This window comes from Crocuta crocuta, unplaced genomic scaffold (assembly GCF_008692635.1).
Source record: "Crocuta crocuta isolate KB4526 unplaced genomic scaffold, BGI_CrCroc_1.0 scaffold214, whole genome shotgun sequence".
Lineage (NCBI taxonomy): Eukaryota > Metazoa > Chordata > Mammalia > Carnivora > Hyaenidae > Crocuta > Crocuta crocuta.
In genome coordinates, this window is record NW_027529999.1 from 180,591 (window position 1) to 206,755 (window position 26,165).

General features: G+C 50.2%; 1 protein-coding gene across 4 annotated transcripts; it reads left to right on the forward strand.

Moving 5' to 3' along the window:
• The first annotated feature begins 3,053 nt into the window (after positions 1-3,053).
• Positions 3,054-26,165, forward strand: BSDC1 (BSD domain containing 1). Of its 4 annotated transcripts, none has more exons than XM_077763516.1 (11): positions 3,054-3,131; positions 3,712-3,772; positions 8,849-8,965; positions 10,137-10,304; positions 11,692-11,746; positions 14,434-14,549; positions 14,983-15,051; positions 15,219-15,297; positions 16,353-16,826; positions 23,038-23,141; positions 24,606-26,165. In XM_077763516.1, coding segments are annotated over exons 1-11 (1,278 nt in total). In that variant the 5' UTR covers positions 3,054-3,129; the 3' UTR covers positions 24,639-26,165. The 4 variants fall into 4 exon arrangements, with proteins under 4 accessions (XP_077619642.1, XP_077619643.1, XP_077619641.1 ...); XM_077763517.1 differs by having other exon boundaries at positions 3,055-3,167; XM_077763515.1 differs by lacking the exon at positions 3,054-3,131 and adding an exon at positions 3,413-3,445.

Consider the following 26,165-nt stretch of genomic DNA (forward strand, 5'->3'; position numbering starts at 1 on the left):
TATCCACCACTCTGCTTTCTGTCTCTATGAATTTTTACTACTCTATATGTTATATATGTAGAATCATACAAGATTCATTTTTTAAAATAATTTTTTAAATATTTATTTATATTCGAGAGATAGAGACAGTGTGAACGGGGTAGGGGCAGACAGAGAGGGAGACAGAGTCCGAAGCAGGCTCCAGGCTCTCAGCCATCAGTGCTGAGCCTGATGTGGGGCTCGAACTCACAAACCACGAGATCATGACCTGAGCCAAAGTCAGACACTCAACCAATGGAGCCACCCAGGCGCCCCAAGATTCATTTTTTTTGACTGGTATATTTCACATGATGTAATGTCTTCAAGATTCATCCACACTGTAGCCTGTGTCAGAATCTCCTTCCCTTTTAAGGCTGAATAAAATTCCATTGTATGTAAACACCACATTTCAATTATCCTTTCATCTGTCAATTCTTTATCCATTCATTGGTCCATTCTTCCACCTCTGTGCCATTGAGAAAATGCAGCTGTGAACATTGGTATAGAAATATCTGTTAGAATTCCTGCTTTCAATTCTTTGGAGTATATACCAAGAAGTGGAATTGCTGAATCATATGGTAACTCTAAGTTCAGTTTTTGTAGTAATCACTATATTGGGTTTTTTTTTTAAATTTTTAATGTTTTGTTTTTTTTTTTAATTTCTGAGAGAGAGAGAGACAGCGTGAGCAGGGGAGGGTCAGAGAGAGAGGGAGACACAGAATCTGAAACAGGCTCTAGGCTCTGAGCTACCTGTCAGCACAGAGCCCAACACAGGGCTCGAACCCACGAACTGTGAGATCATGACCTGAGCCGAAGTAGGCCGCTCAACCGACTGAGCCACCTAGGTGCCCCAGGAATCACTGTATTGTTTTCCACAGCAGCTGTACCATTTTACATTCCCACCCTCTTATGTTTTTTAAGAGATTACTTTCAGGATGAATTAAGGCTATATGAGACGAAGGCAAGGGTAGATACAGAGATATCAGTTACAAGGCTCTTGCGTTTATCCAGCTGAGAAACATAATGCCTGGGACTTACACAGTAGCAGTGGAGGCGGTGAGAAGTGACAGGATTCTGGTTTTGTTTTAAAGGTAAAACCGGGGTGCCTGGGTGGCTGGGCCGGTTAAGCTTCCCACTTTGGTTCAGGCCATGATCTCTCGGTTTGGTTCGCGAGTTGGAGGCTCACGTCAGGCTCTGTGCTGACAGCTCAGAGCCTGGAGCCTGCTTTGGATTCTGTCTCCCTCTCTCTCTGCCCCTCCCCTGCTCACACTCTGTGTCTCGTCTCTCTTTCTCAAAAATAAACATTAAAAAAAATTTGTTAAGGTAAAGCCAACTAGGTTTGCCAAGGAATTAGCTTTGGAGTAAGAACAAAAGAGAAATAAAAAAATATCTCCCACATTTTTGTCTTGAGCAACTGGAGGAAGAAGGTTACCATTTACAGCTTTGAGGAAATTTTCAGGAAGTTGAGGTTGATACATCAGAAGTTGGGGGACATTTAAGTTCAATATGCCTATTATACAACCAAATAGAGATGATGATCCTGGTATTCATAGATGTGTGGTTTGAAGAGAAAATTTGAGTCTCCAGTATACAGATGACATTTAAAATCATGAGACTTAGGGCGCCTGGGTGGCTCAGTTGGTTAAATGGCCAACTCTTGACTTCAGCTCAGGTCATGGTCTCCTGATTTCATGAGTTCAAGCCCTGCGTGGGGCTCTATGCTGGCAGTAAGGACCCTGCTTGGGATTCTCTCTTTCTGCCCCTCCCCCACTCACGCTGTCTCTGTCCCTCTCAAATAAATAAATAAATAAATAAACAAATAAAATCATGAGACTTGATGATATCATCTGGTGAATGATGATAGACATGGAAAAGGAGAGGGTCAAGGACTAAGCCCTGGGACATTCCAGCAACAAGTGGTCAGTGAAAAAACAGTAGACAACACTGAAAAGGAGAAGCCAGCAAGGTAAGAGGAAAGTCAAGAGGGCATGGTGTCCGGGAGGCCAAGTGAAGAAAGCAAAATTTTTAAAAAGGAGGAAGGTGATCAACTGTGTCAAGTAAGATGCTAGTGGTCCAAATAAGCATTGGGGGGCGCCTGGGTGGCTCAGCCATTAAGTGGCCGACTTCGGCTCAGGTCATGAACTCGCGGTTTGTGGGTTCGAGCCCCGCATCAGGCTCTGTGCTGACAGCCACCTCAGAGCCTGGAGCCTGTTTCAGATTCTGTATCTCCGTCTCTCTCTGACCCTCCCCTGCTCACGCTGTCTCTCTCTCTCTCTCTCTCTCTCTCAGAAATAAAGAAAACATTAAAAAAAAAAGGATTGAAAATTGGCCATGGCTCTTAGCATCTTTTTTTTTTCTTAGCATCTTAATAAAAGTTATGTCAACTTATTGTGGGGAGGCAAAAACCTTACTGAAGCAAATTCAAGAGAGATTGGGAAGAGAGAGGAGTTGAAGACAGTGAGGATGAGCAAGTCTTACAGGAGTTTTGCTGTAAAGGGGATTAGGGAAAGGGTGTTGGGTCAAGTGAGGGTTGGTGTTTATTTCCATGCTTTTAATGTGGGAGAAATACCATGTATGACGACAGGAACAATCATATAAAGAGAAAACGGAATGGCTGGTGGGGGGATTCCTAAAGCTACGCCCCTCAACAGACAAGAGGTGATGGGATTTGACAGCAGCAGATCCAGAAAGCCTCTGCCTCTGCCTCCCTTTCACAAGTCAATCCACATCCAGCTCCAGTTCGAGAAGTTCTGATTTGGAGTTCAGAACTCCGATTACGAAGAGCTGAGGTAGGTGAGTGTGTGTTTACCTCCCCCAATATCCTCAGAGCCCCTCCGGAGGCCGCATGGGAGTTAACTGTGGTAAGAAGTTTTCCCCACACACCTGCAGACCCTAGCCCAGGGCCCCGCTCGGCGCTTGTTGCATTAGCCCGAAGAGACCCCAAGCAGCTGCTACGCGGCTTGTTTCATAAAGGGGGGTGGTCCTAGACCGGAGCTCTAGGATCCAGACTTTCGAGCTCCAGCCCCCCTCCCTCCGTTTCTCCGCTCGGCTCCCACGTCTCCGCGGTCCAGCTAGAGGGCCGGACGTGGCCCTTGGCAGCCACCGTATCCGATGTCCGTTGATTAAAAAGTAGTTGGTGGCGGTGGGAGGTAGGGCTAACGCTGGGAAGTGGACCCTGAGAACCGAAATGAGTGAGGATTGGGCCAGAATTCAGGGGCGGAGTTCAAGGGCGAACTGTAGACGGAGACAGGACGGAGCTCAAGGAGGCGGGGCTCAGTGGCGGACCGGGGCGGAGATTGGGCTGGGGGCGGTGTCAGCGCGAGGATTGGGCCGAGCGCTCTGGGGCGGTGCTTGAGGGGGCGGTGCCGTGTCGGAAGTCAGAGGTCAGTAAATAGTGGTGATGTCATGCGGGCAAGATGGCGGAAGGGTGAGCCCGTCATCCAGCTCTCGGGCGTTGGGGCCTGAATTCTCCGAGGGTCGGGGCGCTGGGCAAGGCTCCCCGTGGGGAGCAAGAGGCCAGCGCGGGAGTGGACGGAGCTGAAAAGGCGGGGTGGAGTCGCAGTGTGAGGGGGTGGGGAAGCGGCCTGCCAAGTCTCGGCCCGCGGACCACAGCTCAGGGGGGAAACTGAGATCCGATCGTTGCGCGGGCAAGAGTCGCACGGCAGGGCCGCCAGATGTGTCTGTCTTCCACAGGGAGGACGTGGGATGGTGGCGGAGCTGGCTGCAGCAGAGCTACCAGGCAGTCAAGGAGAAGGTAAGCCGGGCCGGCGCCCTTCCTCCGGCAGGGCCTCGCTCCGCCTCATTGCAACCAGGTCTGAGCTGCCCCGCCCGACCAGTGTGGACGCCAGGCCTTAGAGACGAGGCCCACCGGGCCCTACTGTTACACCTTATCGGTCTAAGGGAGGACTGACCCCGACTCAGACCAGTGTGACACTAGCCACGGTGAAATACACATTGGTTTAAAGGCTGGCGCGACCCTTTTGTAGGAATCCATGGGAAGAGCAGTTTATTCCGGCTCAGGAAATTCACAGCTTCGTAGAAACGAGAACATTTGCTCTAGGCCCTGAAGAAGGATTCTAGCGATGGAAACTTACGGCTATAGTCACTCAGGAGTTAGAATGCCACAGCTAGCACTCTCTGACAGGTCCTGAGGATGAGCTACAATCCTGGGTACCACGAAGCTCAGTCTAGCCGGGAGGCAGCAATACCTGTGGGATGATTGAGGCTCTGCTCTGTCAGTGGACAATGCTGTTGTGGGTTTCTGTTCCACTCTATGCTAGTTTGTCAGAACCAGACCAAGTGAATTGTGGAAAAAAGTTAATTACTGTTTATCTCAAGGAATTGGGGTGAGTCCTGCTTCAGGGCAGACTCGGGGAGGCTTCTGATCTGGGTTAAATCAGTCCTCTACTCTGGGAGCATTTTAATACCTCCTTTAGCCTATGGCCTCCTGGACAGCCTTTCAGCTACAGCCTAGCAAATCTGAGAATGCCCTGCGTTGTATGTTGTTGATGAGGACGAGAATTTCACAATGAAGTTTAATTGAAGAGACCTCAAAGAGGGTCGCTTCCATTGAGCGATCTCTTGGAAGGAGAGTCTGACATTCGTTCAGCAAGTTTTGTGTGAGGGCCTCCCTGTGTGTGTTTCCCTCAAGGCCGGTGTTACCACAACTCATGAAAAATTGACAGTCGGTTAGCTTTCTATCTTCATTCTTGGGGAACTCCCAGTTTGACGCAGGGGTTTTCTGCCTTTGATGGTTCCTCATTCAGAAAGACCACTTAATTTCCCTCTCAGCTGCTTACTGTTATATCAACTTGAGCAAGTTATTTAACCTCTCTAGTCCTCAGTTCCTCCTCTGCAAAATGGGCGTACTGATTATACCTACTTGATAGTATCATTCAATCGTAAGGATTGAATGATAATGTCTGTCAAGTACCAAGACCAATACTTAGCACACAGCAAGTAGTATATAACCTGGAGTTATTTTTATTAAGTGCTGAGGAGGGTAATGGGGAAACCTCTTAAATACCACCAGTCCATTTTTACTTCCTTTTTTTTTTTTCTTGGTCTTTCAGAGCTTTCGTGGCCTTGCCTCCTTCCCGCTTCCCATCCTGGCTCCATCTGGACCAGCACCCTCAGTTCCCTTGCATCCTTAGCGCAATGCCCTAGAGACAACACTTTGAGATGGTGCTATAATCCACCTTCCTGTGCCTCTTACCTCATCCTGTAATGTATGCGGTGCTTGCATTGACCCACAGACACTGATAGAGAAAGTCGTATTGCTCTTTGGCCCAACCACAGAGTCACCAACCTTATTTAGGCCTGAGCAACCCCCAGCAAGCTTTTCCCGTCTCTGATTTGCTTCTCTTCCCCCTGGCCTTCAGAAACTTTCCCTGAACCTAACTCTTCCCTCAAGTCCACTGTTCAACTACCACTTCCTTTACCTCTGGGAGACAACCTCCCCTCCAGCTTTGTATAATATGAGGTCAACAACATGATCTGTCATAACTCCAGACCCATCCCTGCAACCACCAAATAGAAGCTTATCTGGAAACACACTCAGCCTCACCTACCAGCCAAATCCATTGGGTGGTTTCCAGCCCTTATCTTTCTGGACCTTTCTGCTGCATTTGACACTAGCGATCACTCCCTCTTTCTTGAAACCCTACTCCTTTGGCTTTATGGCATGCGTCTCTCTCCGTTCTCCACATCTCCAGGCTTTTCTTTGCTGACTGTTTCATGACTTCCCCTTCCTGCCCCTTAAAGGTGTGGTGCTTGAGGGGTCTTGTCCTCCACTCACTGCTCTGTTCACTCTACAAACGCTTCCTGGGTGACCTCCATTTCCATGAGATAGTGACTCTAGTCCTTTACTCTGAACTTCAGCGTTTGAGAATAGCTGCTGCTGGACAACTGTCCAGATACCCCACCGCCATCACACATTCTACAGGACCGGAATCATTTTCATCACCATCTCTCTAAGCCTGCTCCCCCCCTCAGCCTTTTCTCCCTCACCCGGCAACCCTGCATCCACCCAGTCACTGAGTTTAGCAGCCAAGGGCTCCTCCCGGACTCTTTCTTGCCCTCAGTCAACACATCTATTTAATTACCAAGTTCACCTTTTTGCACTCAGATTCCTTGAACCAGTCCTGTCCTTTCGCCCTGACCAGCACCGTCCTTTACATACTCCTTTTCTTTTCTGAGCTATTGCAACAGCCTCCTGACTGGGTTTCCTCTGTCTTCCCATCTTGTCACTTGTGGACCTATCCATGCCACTCCAGTCACTGGAGTGACCCACGAAAACTCCAAATCTCATCGTGTCCCACCTCCTTCAAACCCTTGCTGGCTCCCCATCACCCACAGGGCTGACCAGGGCCCCCCGCAGTTGCCCCTGGCAACCTCTCCAGCTTTATCCCAAACCAGTTTTGCTTTGCCTTTTCTGTTCACTAGGACTGAAATGCTGTGCATAAACCCTGTGCTCCGCCGTGCCCCGGCTTCCTTTGCTGATTCCTGCTCATTCTATTTTTTTTATTTTAAGTTTATTATTTGTTTTGAGAGAGATAGAAAGATCACACATGGGCAGGGGAGGGGCAGAGAGAGGGGGAGAGAGAGAGAGAGAGAGAGAATCTCAAGCAGGCTTTGCACTGTCAATGCAGAGCCCAATGTGGGGCTGGAACCCATGAACCGTGAGGGCATGACCTGAGCCGAAACCAAGAGTCGGACATTTAACCGACTGAGTCACCCAGACATTTAACCGACTGAGCCACCCAGGTGCCTCTGATTCCTGCTCCTTCTTTAGGGCTCAGTCCAGGCTTCCCTTCATCATGTCTTTCCAATTTCCTGATAATACACTGGTCATCACTCTGCCCTCGCACATCAACACTGTCACATGAACACTTTGCCAGTGGACTATGATCTTGAGGACAGGCACCATGTCTATTCATATTTGTCCCCTCAGGGCTCACAGTCTAGTCACAGCCATTTATCAAATAATCATGCCACTGGTTATACAGTTAAAATTGCTCTGGTACATGGAAATTTAACAAGCAAAATTTAAGCACCTACTCTAGGCCAGGGCCTATGTTGCAAACTGGGAAAGCGTCAGTGAGCAAAAAACACGGGCTCTGTGTTCAGGGAACTCAGTTTCTCCAGGAGGCTAGACGTTGAACAGCTGATCATAGTCTACAGTATGATGAATGTAAGAGAACATTCAGGTGCCCTGGGAGCAAGAAGTAAGGACACAACCGAATGTGAGGTGGCATCAGGGAAGTGACATTTTAGCATAGATCTGAAGGAGAAACCAGAGTTAACCAGGTGAGGGGGGTTGTTGGTTGTGTTTGTTCACTTATTTGCTTGGAAGAGTTAGAGCCGTGTGTTTGAATGCCATGAAGGCAAGGGAGATGCTAGAGCATTTGAGAAACTTGCGGAAAGCCAGCTGGAGCTCAGTGGGGGGCACAGTGGTAGAGGATGAGAGGCAGAGGTGAGATTATACAGGCCTTGTAAGTGAAGGGAAGGATGGTATACTTGCTCATAGGATACTGTGAGCATGGAGAGTGTAAAGCAGGGGCAGCCTGGTCCGCTCTGACTTCCAAAGCTCCCAGCAGTGTCACAGGGAGAAGGTAGGAGAGATATCTGATACGGCCCACGAGGAGGCCATTGGACAGCAGGTTGACCTAGACCAGGATGGAGAATGGGGAATGGATGGAGCTAGAGAATAAATGACCCCTCCACCCCAGTTACGGAATCCCGAATTTGAAATGGAGACATGATTCCCGCTCTCAGAGAAGCTTCTGGCCGATAGACGAGACTGCCCCATTCAGAGACTTCCCAGGCTGATGAAAACTAAAAAAAAGCCACCAGAACTCTTAACAAGGCTTAAAAAAAAAAAAAAAAAAAATCAGATGATCCTTGTGCAAAATGAGGGGGCTTGCCAGGTGAGCACAGATGTAGTTTGGAACCCCAGAGTGGGTTAAGGGCGAGACAAAGCAGGGTAAGACTCAGAGAGCTGCGGGCCTGCTCTCTCAAGCTGGGTCTGAGTACAGCTTGGTCAGTCTGACAGAAGCAAATATTCATTGTGCCCAAAGGAGCTCTACGGAGCTATTTGAAATTTGAATAGAGCCCTAGAATGGTAGAACCCAGGCTTCGGAGGCAGTCCAGTCTAGTATTTCTCTCAACACCCCCTTTGTCGAATGTAAAAATCACACACCTTTTTTCCGATATTAACTTGTCCAGAATCACTCATAAACGCTTTCTCAACTATTGCTATCGCTAATACAACACATTTATGTAACTTCTCAGACACGTAATTTCACATACTGCCTCATATTTCAACTGAGCTTCCTCATAATAAAAAAACAAATAAAACTAGGAACACTTTCCTTTAACAAAAATCACACACCTTTTCTTCACATTATTTGAAATTCGAAACAAATGTCATGACTTAAAGGCCATCAGAGCAACGCGTAAGAGTTTGTTTTGTGTCTGGACTGTGTGCACCCCCTTCCCCAGTCTGCATTTGAACCACTACTGATTTAGTCCGCCTCCCTCAGGAGCACACCGAAACTAGAAGAGAGTTACTTGCGGCCACAGAGCTTATAAGGGTCGGGGCTGAGACTCGTCCCCGTTCTCAGAGCTGCAGGAAGTTCCTCTGTGCTCTCTGTTGTTCGGTAATCCCAGGTCATGGAATTGGGACAATCAAGCATCGTTTCCGTGCTGACACTTTCCTATGTCACTTGAGTCTTCCATGTGTCTCTCTGGGACGGAAGAAGCCCCAGGAACAGGAACGAAGGGTAGCGGAGCCAGCGGGCTCTGTCATACCTCTCTTGTCTTCCCGTAGTCCTCCGAGGCCTTGGAGTTCATGAAGCGAGACCTGACAGAGTTCACCCAGGTGGTCCAGCATGACACAGCCTGCACTATTGCGGCCACGGCCAGCGTGGTCAAGGAGAAGCTAGCTGTGAGTACTCCCTCCACCCTGTGAGGTCATGGCCTGAGCCGAAATCAAGAGTCAGTCGCTTAACCAACTGAGCCACCCAGGTGCCTTTATTCCTTTTTTTTTTTTCATTTGGCAAATATGATTGTGTGTCTGTGCTAGCATGTGCCAGGCGTGCTGATAGATTCCAGGTGTAAAATGCTTGGGTGGCCCAATCAGGAGTTAATGCTGTGGTTTCCCCGAGGGGTTTCGGGCCTGGCCCTGTCGGCCTTCTGCTTCTGCTTGCTCGAGGGCATCCTGCCCAGTGTGGCTCAAGCCTGGTGTCCCACTAGCCCCTTCTAGACAGTGCATACATCGGCCCTCAGCTGGTCCCAGGTTTGCCTCTAGGCAAGGATATGTGTTCTCATCCTGCCCATATTTCCCCAGCCTTTCATACAGAATGTTCTACGTCTGAGCAACGATGATGATGAAATTGTGATATTACAGATACTGCTGCTTAGTAATGCTTGTGATATGCCAGGCTTTGGACATGCCTTATCTTTTGTATTTTTCACAGCAGCCCTCTGAAGGAGGTCTGTGTGTTAACTTTACAGATCAGGAAGCAGACCCAGAGGGGCTTAGGTCTCCAGAACTAACACCTTTCCCACCCCTCCACCCATAGGTCCTGTTCCCCACAGAGTGTGTATAGCAGGCATCCTCTCCTGCCCATCTTTAAAAAATGTTCATTCATTTATTTTGAGAGAGAGAGTGAGTGAGCATGAGCAGCAGAGGGGGCAGAGAGGGAGAGGGAGACACAGAGTCCCAATCAGGCACTGCACTGTCAGCACAGAGCCCACCTCAGGACTCGATCTCGCACACCGTGAGATCATGACCTGAGGCTCAACTGACAGCCACCCAGGCGTCCTCTCTCCTGCCAGTTTTGGATCAGCCTGACTGGCCTTGAAATTGTGATGGAACAGCCAGTCAGGGAGTTCTGCTCTGACTTACATAGGCCTGCCAGGGCCCTGTTCCACACCCTCTTCTGGTGTATGGGGACCCTGGCCGCCTCTGTCCTTCTCCAACCTCAGGGATGGGGTGACAGGCCAAGAGCACTTCTGTGGTCCCCACACAGGGATGCTTCACCCCTCAGTACCCCGAACCCGAGACTGTAGGCTGCTGCTGGGCCACTTGTTTCCTCTCTCGCTTCTTTCTGCAGACTGAAGGCTCCTCGGGGGCAACAGAGAAGATGAAGAAGGGGTTGTCCGACTTCCTAGGGGTGATCTCCGACACCTTCGCTCCCTCACCAGACAAAACCATAGACTGCGATGTGATCACCCTGATGGGCACACCCTCTGGCACAGCTGAGCCCTATGACAGCACCAAGGTATTCGTTAGCAGCCTCCCCTGCAGGTGCCCAGCAGCACTGGATTCCACCTTCCAGCACTCACTCCTACAAGCAATACGTGTTCAGGCCAGAAAATAAGTATATGGAGATAACTCTACTGGAGAAAAGTACTAATCAAGAAGATAATGATTTCTAAATCCATAATCCCATCCCTGAAAGAGAACCACCTATTTCTTGTTTGGCTAAAACCTTTCATTTCTTTTTGTTTATATTATAAACATTGGTAAAGATAATTTGACGTCTGTCTTTTTAACAAAAAAGCACTTCATACGTGGAATTCTATAACCTGTTGTAAAAACATATAAAAATTATTAGCAGCTTTCTTACCATCCTTTTAATTATTTAAGTTCTTGCAAGGAAATATAGCATAATTATTCCAGTCGTTTCTGTAGTGCTGCTCTTGTGGATTCCTTTCAGCTTTCAGCCTTGATAAGGAATGCTGTTTTCAAGCATGATCTTCCCCCGTTTGGTTTAAGGCTGATTTCCGGTGGGAATCAATGAGTAGAGGGAAGAGTCCTCAAAGCTCTTAGATCAACGACAGGGTAGGATATTTCTTCCACATTTTATCTTCTCCCGTGACTTCTTAACGGTTCAGAGTGTTTTCTCCTTAATTCACAGTGTGATGTCACAGCCGGTTGGCCTTGAATTTCCTTTCCAAACTTACTGATTTCTAAGCATATCTGTCAGCACTAGTATTACTACCACCACTTGGTGGACATTTGAGTGGGAGTGTGGAATTTCCTAAATGGTAGGATGTTAAGTACTAACAGCAGTAAGTCACCAAAGCCACTTGCTGAAGTTCTGATGCAGACAGCTGGCCCTTGCCCCACACCCCACTCAGGAAGGGAGGTGGGGTTTTCTGTTGACCAGCCAAAGTTTGCCACTCCCATGGCTGGCCATACCGAGAACACAGCAGACAATTCACTCGGCAGACTGGCTATGGAATTAAGAAATTCTTGATGAACGCCTTTCATTTGGGGAGATACATTACTTCAAAATTGGCCCATAAATTTGGACTTTACTAATGTACTTGCACTAACATAATTCACATAATTCAAAAGCACTGTATACGTATAATTTTGCAGCCTGCTTGCCATGGGTCTTAATTCCCAAGGTAGAATACTAGGGGAGAGGCCATTTTTCCACTCCCAGCCCAGTACTCCCATGGGCCAGCTGACAGGTGCCCTGTGGGTCTGGCAGCCAGCAGGGGAGAGGCTGGGCTGAGGCTGATTTCCAACAAGAATAAATGTACAGGGGAATGATGCCTTCAGAGCGCCTAAATCAACAACAGTGGTAGAGTATGCTCCCAGAGAGGGGGTACTTTCTCCACCAGCACCCCAGAATTTCTGTTCTTTATTTTTTACAGGCTCGCCTCTACAGCCTGCAGTCAGACCCAGCGACCTACTGCAATGAACCAGATGGTGAGGGGGTAGCGGTGAGGGGGAGGCTTGCAGGGAAGGGAGACCACAGGAGTCTGGGGTGAGCGCCCTCTTGGTCTCTGGTCGCAGTGGCCCAGCATGTCCTGTGCGGAGGGACCAGAGCGGGGCTAGAGCGTGCCTTATGTGTGGTCGGATGGGTTGACAGTCCCTTTTCCTCCCTGAACGCGGACTGTGTCATCACAGTCTGCAGAGACTTTGCTCCGCTCCCCATTCTCAGCTCAGGCCCCATTGCAGCCCCGCTGCCCTGCCCGTCTTCTCTTTGGCGCTTGTTTGCCAGGCCCCTGCCATGCAGCAAGCCCCGGGCTGGGAACTGGAACTCAGATCATTCTAACCCTCACCCCCATGCAGACCTCCAGGAACTGCCGTTAGGAAAGAGAGACAGGAAACCATGAATACAGCAAGGATAGTAGAGCTGGAGTGACTCTTTCCACAGAAGGGGGGAGGGGGAGGCAGCAGGAACCCAGAAGGGGAGCACCCGGCCCAACCTGGGGAACGTAGGATGTGACACTTAGGTTGAGTTTTTAAGGACGAAGTAGAAGTAAACTAATCTGGGGGGCCCTGGCTGGCTAAGTTGGTGGAGGTTGCAACGCTTGATCGCAGAGTCGTGAGTTCAAGCCCCGCATTGGGTTTGGAGCCTACTTAAAAAAGAAAAACAGGAAGACTAGTTTTATTTTTAGCAGTCGGGGAAGGTGTTCAAGCATGGCAGTAGGACATTTAAAGGCCCTGCATTTGGGAAGTCTAGATTAAGGGGTGCATGTGAGGGAGGGAAGGTGGTGAGAGCTGCTGGTGGGGGCCAGAGAGGAAGGACTTTGGGTGCCAGACTACACACTTTGAATTTTTGTCCTAAAAGGCTCAAGGTAGTGGTTCTTAGCTTTTCTTTTAGTCACAAAGGCCTTTAAAAATCTGTTGAAAATGACAGGCTGTCTCTCCACAAAATTTTATTTATTTATTTACTTATTTTAGGGAGAAAGAGAGCACAGGCAGGGGAGAAGGGCAGAAGGAAAGAGAGAGAGAGGAAGGGAGGGAGTAAGAGGGAGGGAGGGAGTAAGAGGGAGGGAAGATCCCAAGCAGGCTCCACGCTCAGTGCAGAGCCTGGGCTCGATCCCATGACCGGAACCAAAATCAAGAGTCAGACGATCAACCAACCGAGCTGCCCAGGCACCCCTCTCCACAAAATTGTATAATGCCATATGGGAGGTCTTTGACCCTCTGAAGCTCATCCTTGGACTCTAGCTTAAAAAGCCGTCCCTAGAGGGGAACCTGGCTGGCTCGGTCAGTGAAGCAAACGACTCTTGATCTCAGGGTCATGAGTGCAAGCCCAACATTGGGTATAGAGTTTACTTAATAAAAATAATAATAATAAATTAAAAATAAATAAAAAGCCCTCCCTGGAGAATTCCTGCAGGGTTTTGAGACCTGAGGTGATCAGATTTGGTATTTTGTAAAAGAGCCATCAAGTACAGAGAAAGATAGAAGACAGGCAGACAGGGTAGGAGGCTTGGTAGGAATCCCCACGTCAGAGGGAAGTCCAGAACCCAGGGGTGGCAGGTGGAATGAAGAGTGGGGTATGCACGTAGAAGACACCGAGGAAGTGGAATCCAGAGCGGTTGGATAAAGGAGGAGTCCGGGACGGCACCCGCGGTTCTGGTGGATAACTGTGTGGGACAGCTTGGGGACAGAAGGACATGTGCACACATTGGGTTTGCTGCACCTGAGCCAATAGAAGTGTCCGGGGGACACCTAGACCCCTGGCTCTGGAGCCCAGAAGGGTAGCCGGGCCTGCAAAGACAGACTGAGGAATTGTTGGGGGAGGGAGAGGTTGAAACTTGTGGTTTAGTAGAGGGTATCTTAGGAGAAAACAGAGAATGGGAAGACCTAAGCAGAGGAGAAAGAGGAACCCACTGAAGAGTCAGGTGGAACGACTGGAAAGGCAGGAAGAGAGGGGCGCCTGGGTGGCTCAGTCGGTTAAGTGTCCGACTTCAGCTCAGGTCATGATCTCATGGTTTGCGGGTTCCAGCCCCGCATCGGGCTCTGTGCTGACAGNAAGAGAATCACAGAAGACCAAGAAGCCAGGACAGGAGAGTGCGTCACGAGGACAACAGTGGCTTCCAGGGTCAGAAGCTGGACTGGTCACATGAGAGAGGGCAAAGAAGTAGCCTTTATTTTTGTTTTTTTAAGTTTATTTATTTTTGAGAGAGAGAGAATCTCAAGCAGGCCCCGTGCTGGCAGCATGGAGCCTGACTCGGGGCTAAATCCCATGAACCATGAGATCATGACCTGAGCCGAAATCAAGAGTCAGACATGGAACTGACCGAGCCACCCAGGTGCCCCAGGAAGTAGCCTTTAGACTGGCAAACTGGGGTCCCTGGGGACCTGAGAACAGCCGTTTCGGAGAGGAGGGGGTTCAGTACCTAAAAAGCAAGCAGCATGAGAACATGCAGACTGCAGCCTGTTCTAGAGATCACTTAAGTGCTATGTCCTGATATCAGTGGGGTCTACCCACCCCTTCACCCTTCCCGACCCCATCTTTGGCCAAATGGCTTTGAAAAAAAAAAAAAAACCTTAAGCTTTCCTTACTGTCCGTGTCCAGGCTTAGGTGTGTTTTCTGTAGGCCCGATGTTCTTTGTCCGGACCCGAGAAACTGACCATCAGTGTCTGTCCCTCTGCAGGGCCCCCGGAATTGTTTGACGCCTGGCTTTCCCAGTTCTGCTTGGAGGAGAAGAAGGGGGAGATCTCAGAGCTCCTTGTAGGCAGCCCCTCCATCCGGGCCCTCTACACCAAGATGGTGAGGGCCCAGCTGACAGGACTTCACCCAGCTTCAGCTTGAGGTGTCAGGAGGTGGGAGGCACATTTCTAGCTCGAGTCACTGCCAAGTTACCTGGCCCAGAGAGCAGCCGGGGAGACCCTCTAGAGCCAGACCAGCCAGGTCCCGAGCCAAGAATCCACATGAGCAAAAGCCGATTCGCCAGGCTTCTGGCAGTCGTGGGAGAACTGGAAGGGCCAGCAAAGCCTGGTGGGAATTCTCTTCTCCCTCCTTTGCCAAGCTGGGCCGGGAAGGTGGGTCTGGGGATGGAGGGTGTAAGTGCTCTGAGGAGAACCACTTGGCCACGGAACCACATCTGAAGCCCAGGGCAGCTGGGAGCAGGCTGATCAGGCTGGGGACACAGACCGTACACGAGCACTCCCGAAGTCTCATCTCCACCGTCCCCTCTCTCCAGGTCCCAGCAGCTGTTTCCCATTCAGAATTCTGGCATCGGTATTTCTATAAAGTCCATCAACTAGAGCAGGTATGCTGGCCTGGCCCGGGGAGGTCCTCCACTCAGCCCTTGCGGAAGTGGGCTGGATGTTGTCGAGGGAAGAAAGGGCACCAGGTACCAAGAGTTCTGGGGTCAGGGCCAGGGTCTGGGAAGAGTGAGCCCTGACTGCTCCTGGCCATCTTCTCCCCCGCACTCAGGACCAGGCCCGGAGGGATGCCCTGAAGCAGCGGGCAGAACAGAGCCTCTCTGAAGAGCCTGGCTGGGAGGAGGAAGAAGGTAAGAGAGATTGAGAGGTGATGGGCAAGTAACGAGTCCTATCCTACCTGTAGGGACCATCTGGCCATCTCTGAGCACTGGAGAGGCCTGGCACCCAGGTAAGGGTAGGCCACGTATTTGGCGCTTGTCCGTGCTGAGGAAGGGGGGCTGGACTAACAAGGAAATGTTTGCCTGGGCTGGTGGAATTCCCAGTTTAGGTATAGAAATCACATGTGTCAGAAGCCACAGGTTCTCCTGCCAGCCTGTGGGCCGGCCACTTCAGAGTCCCCTAGGATGCTTCGCAGAATTCCAGATTCCCTTCCCCCATTCTAATTTTTTTTTAATGTTTATTTATTTTAGAGAGAGAGAGAGACAGGGTGTGAGCAGGGGAGGGGCAGAGAGAGCTGGAGACACAGAATTGGAAGCCGGCTCCAGGCTCCGAGCTGTCAGCACAGAGCCCAATGCAGGACCCAAACTCATGAACCATGAGATCATGACCTGAGCCGAAGCTGGACTCTTAACAGACTGAGTCAGCCAGGCACCCCCAAACTTGTATTTTTAACAAGCTCCCCTAGTAATGGTTCATGCCTAGCCAGGTTTGGGAACTGCTCGCTTAAGGAAGGAGCTGAGCATCCTCTACCTGGTAGCTCAGGCTTAGAATAGTATGTCGGAGCCACCCGCATGCTGTTAACACATTTATTAAGTGGGGGTAAGTTAAAGAAAAGCTCAGCATCTTGCGTGAGATCACACATGGAGGATAGAGCAGAGCCCAGCCTGAACCCAGAACTGACTCACTGTCGCATCTCAGCTTTCGAGCCTATAATACCATCTTGGGCTGTGCTTGCAGAAGCTGAGTGCCCACCAGACATATGCTGGGCCTCCAGGCAGGAGAGACGTTGACCAGTAGGGAGCACCTGCAGGGGAACCGTGATGGGGAAAGCATGAGGAAACTGGCACCCTTTAGTCTTGATCGGAGGAAGCTTTGGTGGGAGCCTGAGGTCTGTCTGCAGAGAGCTCAGGGCTGTCTTGGGGCCTGACCAGGGCACGTAGCCCTCTTTCCTGTTCTCCCCCAACAGAGGAGCTTGTGAGCGCTTCACCCACGTCTCCAAAAGAGGCAAAGGTTCCTATGGCCAGAACGTCCACGTGCCCTGAAGGGGGCCCTGGCCCCCTGAGCCCCTGTGAAGAGAGTCTGATGACTCCGGCCGACCCGCCCACAGAGGTGACTCCTTCAGAGAGCAGCGAGAGCATCTCCCCGGTGACACAGGTCGCCAACACTGCAGCCGACGCACCCCTGCTGCCCAAGGACCTGTCCCAGAAGCTGCTAGAGGCATCTTTGGAGGAACAGGGCCTGGCTGTGGATGTGGGTGAGACTGGACCCCCGCCCCCAGCTCAGTTCAAGCCCCATACCCCTGCTGGCCGCCCCAGTGGTCCAGACCCCAGGCCTCCGGCCAGAGCAGAGACTCTGAGAGAGGAGGTACTCACAGACTTACGGGTGTTTGAGCTGAACTCGGACAGTGGGAAGTCTACACCCTCTAACAATGGAAAGAAAGGTAAGTCAAGGCCAAAATCCCGGTGGGAGGCGGGGGACAAGCAAGAGTTGTTATCCCGTAAGGCAGACTTGTCTCTTTAGGGCCCTAGAAGCAGTTGTTCTTCATTTGTGATACTGATGATGACGACAGCTGCTGTCTGTTGAGTATTTATCACCCTATTTCATCCAAGATGTACGTATGCTCTGAAATAAGGGTGCATCTTACAGTCGTCGGGGTCTTGGGTTCAACAGAATAAGCTTCATACCCGGTCCCGTGCTTAGTGCGTTACATTGCATTTCTCATTGCATCGCTGAGCCCCGTCAGGTCAGTATTACTGCCGGCTTTTATAGATGAAGAAAATGAGGCTGGAAATGTTAACAAGTAACTTGCTCAAATTCACATGGCCAGGAAGTGGCAGGTCCAGATTCAGGCCCAGCTCTCTGACTCGGAGCCCATGCCCGTAACTACCACACTGTCCATTTGGACAACTCAGCCCTACCCTGGGTTGGAAATCCCTGTGACACTGATTGATGTCAGAGGTCCTCTCCCCTGGTGACCTCAGGAAAGTCATTTAGCCTCCCTACGCTTACCTCAGTATTAGGAGCATGAAATACATGAAACTTACACGTACTGGTTTCAAAAAGAGTTAAATGAGTTCTCATGAACTTCTTGTGACCCAGCTTAAGTAATAAAGCTTTAGTTTCTTATCTGTAGAATGAAATTTTAGACTGGAGACTCTGACTTTTTGTCAAAGGGGAGCCTTTCTAATTCTGGGAATGAAAGGACAGTAAGAGCTCAGGTGTGGACTGTTTTGCCCCAACCAGAGTCCCTCTTCAGAGATAGCTGATGTCAGCAAGGCCTCTCCTGAAACACACACACGTGGTCACTGCTGGCACACGGTACCAGTCAGCCACACAACTTGCCCAGCAGGTGAGCCTGGCCTGCCGGTGCTGAGAGACCGGTTTGCCGCTGTGGAAGGGAAACTGGCCCCACCACTCCCCTCCCCTGCTCCCTGATGGAAACCACAGGGTTTCCAGTTTCCAGCACAATGCTTTCCTTCTGGCTCTGATTCAGTGAGGTCATCCATTGAACTCCTACCCACTCTTTATGAGACACTGAGGAGGGAGGGGCAAAAGCTGCAGTCTTTATGATGAAACATGAAGCTGTAGGGGGCAGGCTTGATTCTGGAGGAGTTCAGAGAAAGAAGGAAGGCTCCAGGCGTCAGCGGTTGGTTACTGAGGAGACAGGCGTTGTATAGGAGAGGTGGAGAGTTTGGGGGAGGTGCAGGGCTCAGGGGCCTATAGAGTCCAGATAGCAGAGGCCACAGGGTAGAAGCGGTGAGTAAAGCCCACTTTGCTGTATTATCTCCCAGGAGAGGGAGGAATAAGAAGGGTAGATTGGTGAACTCAGAAATAGAACTTAAGAACTTAAAATCTTAGCCAAACTTGGAACGTTGGACTTGGTGCCATGAAGCAGTGAGGCGTGCTGCTCCCATCAGATGCCTGACCTGTACTAAGTGCTTTACATACAGAGGCTAAGGGCTCAGGCTCTGGGGTTCGAACAGTTCTGGGTTCAAATCCCAACAACCTTGCTTCTAAGCTGTATAACTTCAGAAAAGTTACTGACCTTCTCTAAGCCCCGTTTAGTCCTCTATGAATTGGGAGTAAATTGGGGACAATAGGTCCTCAGTCAGAGAAGAAATAGGAGTAGAGCCCTGCTTTGGGGAAATGATGATGATAAGAGGTACTGTCTCTGAGCACTTTCTATATGTCTGTATCACTCCATGCTTAGCGCTGCACATGCATATCACTCAGTCCTCACGGAAGCCTGAGAGAGGTCTGTGTGATTTTCCCCATTTTTTTGCTTTTACTGGTAAGAAACTTGAGATCAGCCACCCACTCACCAAGTATTTGGAGAAGCATGAAATAGTACTTTGGGAAAGTGGAAGAGAAGGTGAGGGACCTAACAGGTGGTGTGGGGTTGCTGGCCAGGTGGCACTAAGGGCCCATTTGAGGTAGTGGTCATGAATTCTAAAAGATACCTGTCAGCACTGCTGTACTTTAGTCCAGCCACATTCAGTAGCCTAGGTGCAGGCACAGAACAGATGGGAGCTGGATTTAACCAGGGTTCAAGTTCAGCCAGGGAAAATCGGTGGAGGAAAAGAAGAAAGTCCACAAGTATATGCCAAAAAAATGATCAGAATCGTGGCTCATGGAATCGGAGCTGGGGAAGGGAAGGAGAGACAGACAGTTGCATTAAAGACCTGAAGGCTCCGGGGCGCCTGGGGGGCTCCGTCAGTTAAGCGTCCGACTTCGGCTCAGGCCATGATCTCACGGCCCATGAGTTTGAGCCCTGCATTGGGCTCTGTGCTGACAGCTCAGAGCCTGGAGCCTCCTTCAGATTCTGTGTCTCCCTCTCTCTCTGCCCTCCCACCCACCCACTCATGCTCTGTTTCTCTTTCCTTCAAAAATAAACAAGCATGAAAGAAAAAAAATTTTAATGAAAAAGAACGAACTATAGGCTCCATTGGGAATTGGGCTATGGGAGAGCAGGTTCAGAAAAATGAGTGGTGAGTTGAAACGGAACAAAGTGAGATTATGGGGGAGCTGTGGCATCCGCTCTGCTTGCCCTGCTCTACTGCCTCTGACACACTTGGGGGTGTGCAGGAGGGCTGGGGTGTCACTGCTGAGACCCACCACAAGTAGTCACTTCGTCGGGAGAAGTTGAGGCCTTTGACTGGGAGGGGACATTAAGAACAGAGTGGAGACAGTGAATCTTAAAAAGAAGTAATGAAGGCTTGGAGACAGTGAGTGACTCCCTTTCCCTCTTAGGGCCACATCTTAGATGACATGGGAGAGGCTTGGTCTCTGGGCACAGCAGAGTCTCTTGGGGCAGGCTAGCCACACGGTCTCCCATGGTCCAGGGGCAGTGGCGCAGTCGCTGTCACAGCAGAGCTGCTCTCCACCTGCATTTTGACCCAAGATCCATTTAATCTAAGAGCCTGGACTTACCCTGCTCTGGTTCCCTCAGCCGGGAGAGGGGCAGGAGAGACAGGGACAAGCCTGTGGCCTGCAAACCGGAAGGAGCCCTGGGCTGAAGGCCCTACCTCCCCAATGACTGACTTGAGAGTGGCTTTTGCCTCCATTTCTTCTCTAGGGAAGCAGAGATCCAATTAAACAGAATAAAATGAGCTGAGTGACCACACTGTGAGATGAGTAATCACCTGAAAACTACCCCCCCTTTTTTAAAAATTTTTTAACGTTTATTCATTTTTGAGAGATGGAGAGAGATGAGCATGAGTGGGGGAGGGGCACAGAGAGAGGGAGACACAGAACCCGAAGCAGGCTCCAGACCCTGAGCTGTCAGCACAGAGCCCGATGCGGGGCTCGAACCCACGGACCGCGAGATCATGACCTGAGCCGAAGTCGGCCACCTAACCAACTGAGCCACATGGGCGCCCCTAAAAACTCCCCTTTCTTAAAACTCCATCAGAAAATCTTAAGTTGTTTTGGCCTAGGTCAGTTCCCTGCCACATGCACAGTGTAGCGGAGATCTTAGTACCCTTGTTGTGTGACAGGGCAGGATGGTGGGAGGAGGCATATGGCAGAGAAGGCCCTGCTTCTCATCTCTGCCTTCATTTCGTCATCTGGAAATTGGGACTGTTAACACCCACCTCAGAGGGCGGGTGTGAAGTGCTTCAAAACTGTAAGCTGATACTCTGTTTTCCACCCCTGGAAGGGCCACCCTAACATTTAAAGCCTGAAAAAGAGGGCAACCTGAGGTTAGGGAAAGCGATCGTGGCCATGGCCACACCTCTGAGATGAGGAATCAGCCAGGTGTCCAGCTTCTAAACCACAGGAAGCCTACGCTGACAGGTAGCCAGGTGTGTGCCACCAAAATGTCCTGAAGGCATAGGGAGACTTGGTTGCGGAGTCAACCTGGTCTAGGTTCCCAATCTGCCCTGGCCAGCTGGGGACCACGTGCAAAATTCCTGAACTCTGAGACAATGCCTTTAATGGCTCCCATTTGTTAAATCCCCGCTAAGTGTACGCTTTACATGCACTTCACATTGACACTTCTTTTTTTTTTTTAATGTTTATTTTTGAGAAAGAGAGAGACAGAGTGTGAGCAGGACAGGGGCAGAGAGAGAGGGAGACACAGAATCCGAAGCAGGCTCCGGGCCCTGAGCTGTCCGCACAGAGCCCGATGCGGGGCTCGAACCCACAGACCGCGAGATCATGACCTGAGCCAAAGTCGGACGCTTAAGTGACTGAGCCACGTGCACAGTATAATGAAGATCTTACATTGACACTTCTAGTCTTCACATTGTTGTATCTCAGACTGCAGGCCCAGGCCTACAAAGCATCACCCAGGCACCTATTTATAATGCAGAGTCTGGGCCACCCTCAGGCGCTCAGAATCCAAACGAGGGGGATGGGGATGCAGGCATCTACATAATAAGCTCACCCTGCGGTTCTCTGCATAGAGGGTGGTTTTATCCTTATTTTATAAATAGACTGAAGCCCAAAATAACTTACCCAAGACTACACAATAGATAAAAAAAAAAAAAAAGTAGAGATTCCACCCAGGTCTGTGTGGCTTCAGAGACCCAGGATGCTTGTGGCTAGGAGGTGAGAAGCCTGCAGGCGAGAAGAGCACAGGGGCAGGGCTTAGGGGCCGTCTCAGAGCCTGGGTGCCTGGCCAGGAGCAAGCTGTCCCAGAAACAAGGACACGTTTACAGGTCGTGCCATTGGGAGATCAGGGACCTACTCTTTTTGAAGGCGCTTTTAATAGACAAAAAAAGGTACAAAGCAGTAGGTGTTCATTATAGAAAAAAAAATACCAAGAAAATTACCCCATGATCTCATCACCCAGAGGTAACTATTGTTAGTATTTTTGTTGGTATCTTACACATCTTCTCTCTGTGTGTACAAGCCTGTGAGTGTATTCTTTTTAATGGACTCATACTACATATGCTTTTTTTTCCTGCATAAAACTCTTTTTGTAGTTTTCTTCTTAGTAAAACTTCCACATGTACACTTTTTTATGTTGCCTCTAAGAAATCCTACCCAAAAAAATGAATGTTTAGAGCAGTGACTGCTAACCTTAGCAGGCATCAGAATCACCCAGAGCAGGGAGGAGTAGACTTCTCTATAGGGCCAGATCACAAATATTTTAGGTTTGGGGGGCATACGGTCCGATGGAACTACTCACCTCTGATGTTGAAGCAGGAAAGTGACCAGAGGCGATACATAAACAAGTGGCAAACTGGATTTCCAAAAACAGGCAGTAGGCTGGATTTGGTCCATGGGCCATAGTTTGCCAGCCCTGGTTTTAGAACAGGGCCCATGAATACCTGCTGAGTGCAAACTCCGTATTCTAGGCACTTGGCATACATTAAAAAGGAAAACAAAAGATCCTTGCCCTCAGGGAGCACACATTCTAATTCCTCTATTATTGACAGTAAGCACATTAAGTCTAATGATGGAATGTGTTCCAAAGTGATAAATACAATGGAAAAAAGAACGAGTAGAGCAGAGTGCAGGAGTGGGTTGCAGTTTAAAGTAGGATGGTCCAGGCCAGCTACATTTAGATGATGGGATTGGAGCAAGGTGGGAAGAAGGTGAGGAAGTTGGCCTGGGATGTCTGAGATTGAGTTCTAGGTACAGGGAACAGCCCATGCAAAGGCCCTAAAGCAGGAATGTGTCTGGTATATTTCAGGAGTAGCAAGGTCAGTGTACGTAGAGTGGAGTCAGTGAAGAAGAGGTTCATTGTTTATGTCTTCTAGAAGATTTCCGTGGCTCCCAGGAGCCTCCAGGCCAAAGTGCTACTTCACTATTTAGTACCTTACTTTTCCTCACTTAATAGTTTTAGACTATTTTGCCTTGTGTATAAGTACTCTACGGTCTAACGTTTAGAAGCCACAGTATGTTCCGTCATGTGACTGTACCATTTATTTCCTTTTATAATTCCCTATCATTGGACTCTCAAGTTTTTTAAAATCGTCATCACTTTGTAACCGCACTACAGCGAACATCCGTTTGGTTAAATCTTTGACTGAATCCAAGATTTTTCCTTAGAGTAGATTCCTAAAAGTGGAGTCACTGAGCCAGCGTGACAACAGAATGTGAGACCTTTGATGTATATTTGCCAGGCCCTTTGTAAAGAATGTCATAGCCCCCAGCTACAACCTGCTCGTACCTACCCCTTCCCACCTTTCACACTGTTCCAGGCTCAAGCACGGACATCAGCGAGGACTGGGAGAAGGACTTCGACTTGGACATGACGGAAGAAGAAGTACAGATGGCACTCTCCAAAGTGGATGCTTCTGGGGAGGTGAGTGGGCCTGGCTGGCCACGGGGAAGCAAGTCCGATGGTCCCAGTGTTTGAGGACTCCCCCCATCAAGTCCAACTGTCCCCTCAGGGTAGACCCCTGTTCCTCTCTGAGATGGCAGCTTCAGGTCCCGAATGGGCTCCATCAGCAGGCTCTGCTTCCTCTCAGCTCCAGGGTGGAGGTGAGAGAGTTCCTGACATGAGCTCTGCATCTGAGTCACCTGAGGAACCACTAGAAAATGTGGACTCCAAACCCTGCCCCAGATCTTGTGATTCATGGTCCCCAGGGATGGGACCTGAACAGACTCCTGGCCTTGGAGACAAAAGATAGTCTTTTAGTCCTTCCCCTTTAGTCTAGGGCACTTAACCTGAGCCTCTGTTTCCCCATCGAAAACAGAATTGATCTTAGAAGCATGGAAGCTGTGAGAGGTGACGCAGGTAGACCTGTTAGGGCATCATGCCTGGGACATGGGGGCACTCTGACTGTTACCGAAGCCACCACAAAACCTAGTCCAGTGAGAAGCTCAGAGGCCTTAGTACTCTCACTCTTCATTACCTGCCAGAATCAAGAATGAGTCATTTGGAATGAAAGGCAGGGGGGGCAAGCTCTTACCGCTGCTAAGTGACAAAAGTGAGGCTCCAGGCCAAACATCTGATTCAAGTCAGTGTTATTCCCACTGTTACACAAGAACCACACGATTCCTTCTGTCACGTCGTTCGTAGACCTGCCCTAAAGAGGTGGACAGATTAGTCCACCTCAAAAGATAGGCATGACCTCATTTTTCATATGGGAAAACTGAAGCCTGGGGCAGGTAGAGACCTCCCCGAGAGTATTTTGCTTCTGTGACCTCACTGTACCCGGGGCAGAGAAGGCCTGTGATCCCCTATCATTGTCCCAGAGGCACGATGCCTTCTGGGTCTTTGTGGCCCTCTGTAACACCTGGCCACCGTATACCCAAGCAGCCATACAACAGGCCATCGTACAGGGGATCCGCTGACAGCGGGCCGGTAGAAAGTTCTCCGGGGGAGACTTCAGCCGGAGTGAGGGCGCTGGAGCCCCTGATGAAGACCCCGTGAGCACCTGCAGTGCAGTGCCACCTCATTTCTGATCACAGGGCCACTTTCAAGTTTTCCTTATGGGATTGACTGAGTGGGTTCCTGGAGACAGGGTGTCCCTCCCAGCGTCTAGTGTTGACCGATGGAAGCATTTCCTTGGGGTCTGGAATCATCAGAGCAGCAGCCCCACCTCCCAGGCAGGGGGCAGCTCTGCTCCCAGATGTGTTCCCTGAGACATTGGTTCACTCTCCTAGGGGGCAGGCTGTGGTCCAAGGCGGGGGTGGAGAGTATGGGGGGCAGGGGGGATCTTCGCTGTCCGAAAATGGAGGCAGCAAAGGGAGGCTGGGTCTGGGCTTGACTCAGAGGAGTAAGTATGTGTTTGTGCTCTCCGTTATCCCCTCCTGTCCGCAGCTGGAAGATGTGGAGTGGGAGGACTGGGAATGAGGGGCCAGAGCGCGCAGCTCCCCCGCCCACAGAACCTCCCACCCCCTCGCTCGCCTCAGCCCAGCCCTGGAAGACACTGACTGAGAATGTCCCCCCAATGGCCTCTGTCAACCAGACCTTTGGGTGGCTCTTTGCTGGTCCTTTGGGCCTCGGCTCACATCGGGGAAGGGGCTCACTAAATCCAAACCAGGAACTCTGACTTGTGCCAACCGTAGGATGACTCGAGGGGGAGGAGCCCTGCCCCCCTCACCAGAAGAGCCTACCTTTCTCTGCTGAACACCCCCTGTTCTTGGGGACTCTTGCTGGGAATTCCCAGGGGTAACTCTAGCCCTTCTACCTGTGCAGGAGCTAAGCACCAGTCTCTCGGAGGAAGCTGAGAGAACAGTCTGCCCACCCGTAAGCAGGCAAGGAAGGCCATCCCACCTGTCCCAGCCAGGCTGGGAGGGCAAGCACATTTTGGTTCCTATCCTAGTGAGTGAGAGGCATTCGTGTCTGGGAAATTTGCCTCTCCTGGGAACCTCTCCTTCCCAGGCATTTTCCATTCCCAGAAAGGTCCCTTGTGGTTCCGAATCTAGAGACCAAACCCCGAGTTCCCACCTCTTCCCTTTGGTCCAGCCCAGGCTGGTGTGACCCCAGCTGTGTCCCCAACGCCTCTCCCAGGGCTTCTTCATGTCAGATGCACCCAAGTCCTTAGCCCAGCCGTGCCACCTGCAAGAGTCTGGCTCTTGCATTTCTTCTCCTCCCCCAAGAAGGGAGGGGGTCACTTCAGGCTCTTCTGTGCATTGCCTGGCGGGATACCTTGTCCAACCAGCTACCCACCTCGACCCCCCCCCCGTAGCTTAGGACACAAGCCAGCTACCGGCGGTACAGAGCAGCGATCAAAGCCGAGTACTCACAGCTCTGGTAAGGCCGACTTCTCCACCTCAACCCTTCTGCTGCCTGAAGGGATATGCTGGCGGTGAACTTCTTGAGACTCTTAGCAGGCTTCTTCTGCAAAAGCTCTTCTTCCTGAAGACAAACCCAGTCTTTGTGGCTCTCACCCTCCTCTCTGGTCAAGCTCTTCCTCTCTTGGAGGACTGAGGGGCTGCGGGAATCCCCGAAGACCCTGGTGCTTCGTGATGCTGCTCTGGTGATTCTTGTACATAATCTGGTGTACTCACCAGTGGTTCAAAGGGATGGTGGTCAGGTACGCCAGGAGAGTGGTGGTCACTTCCGCTTGAAACCTTCAGTGAGGGGGTGGGATGGAGAGAATCTTTTTTTTTTTTTTTTTTTGATGGGATGGGGTTTTTCTCTTTGTAATTATTTCTTTAGTTGAATTAACTTTTTGGTTGTTTGTGCAATATTATATATTTTAAATTATAATGCATCTCCCCAGAGTATTTTGTAGCCAGGGAAAGAAAAAAAAAAAGGAAAAAAAAAAGATTCTAACAGCTGTTAGTTTTGTAATTAAAAAAAGAAAGAAAAAAGAACTTTGTCCTGAACCTTTTCCAGACCTGCCGTTAACAGCATTAAAGAGATTCAACAGAA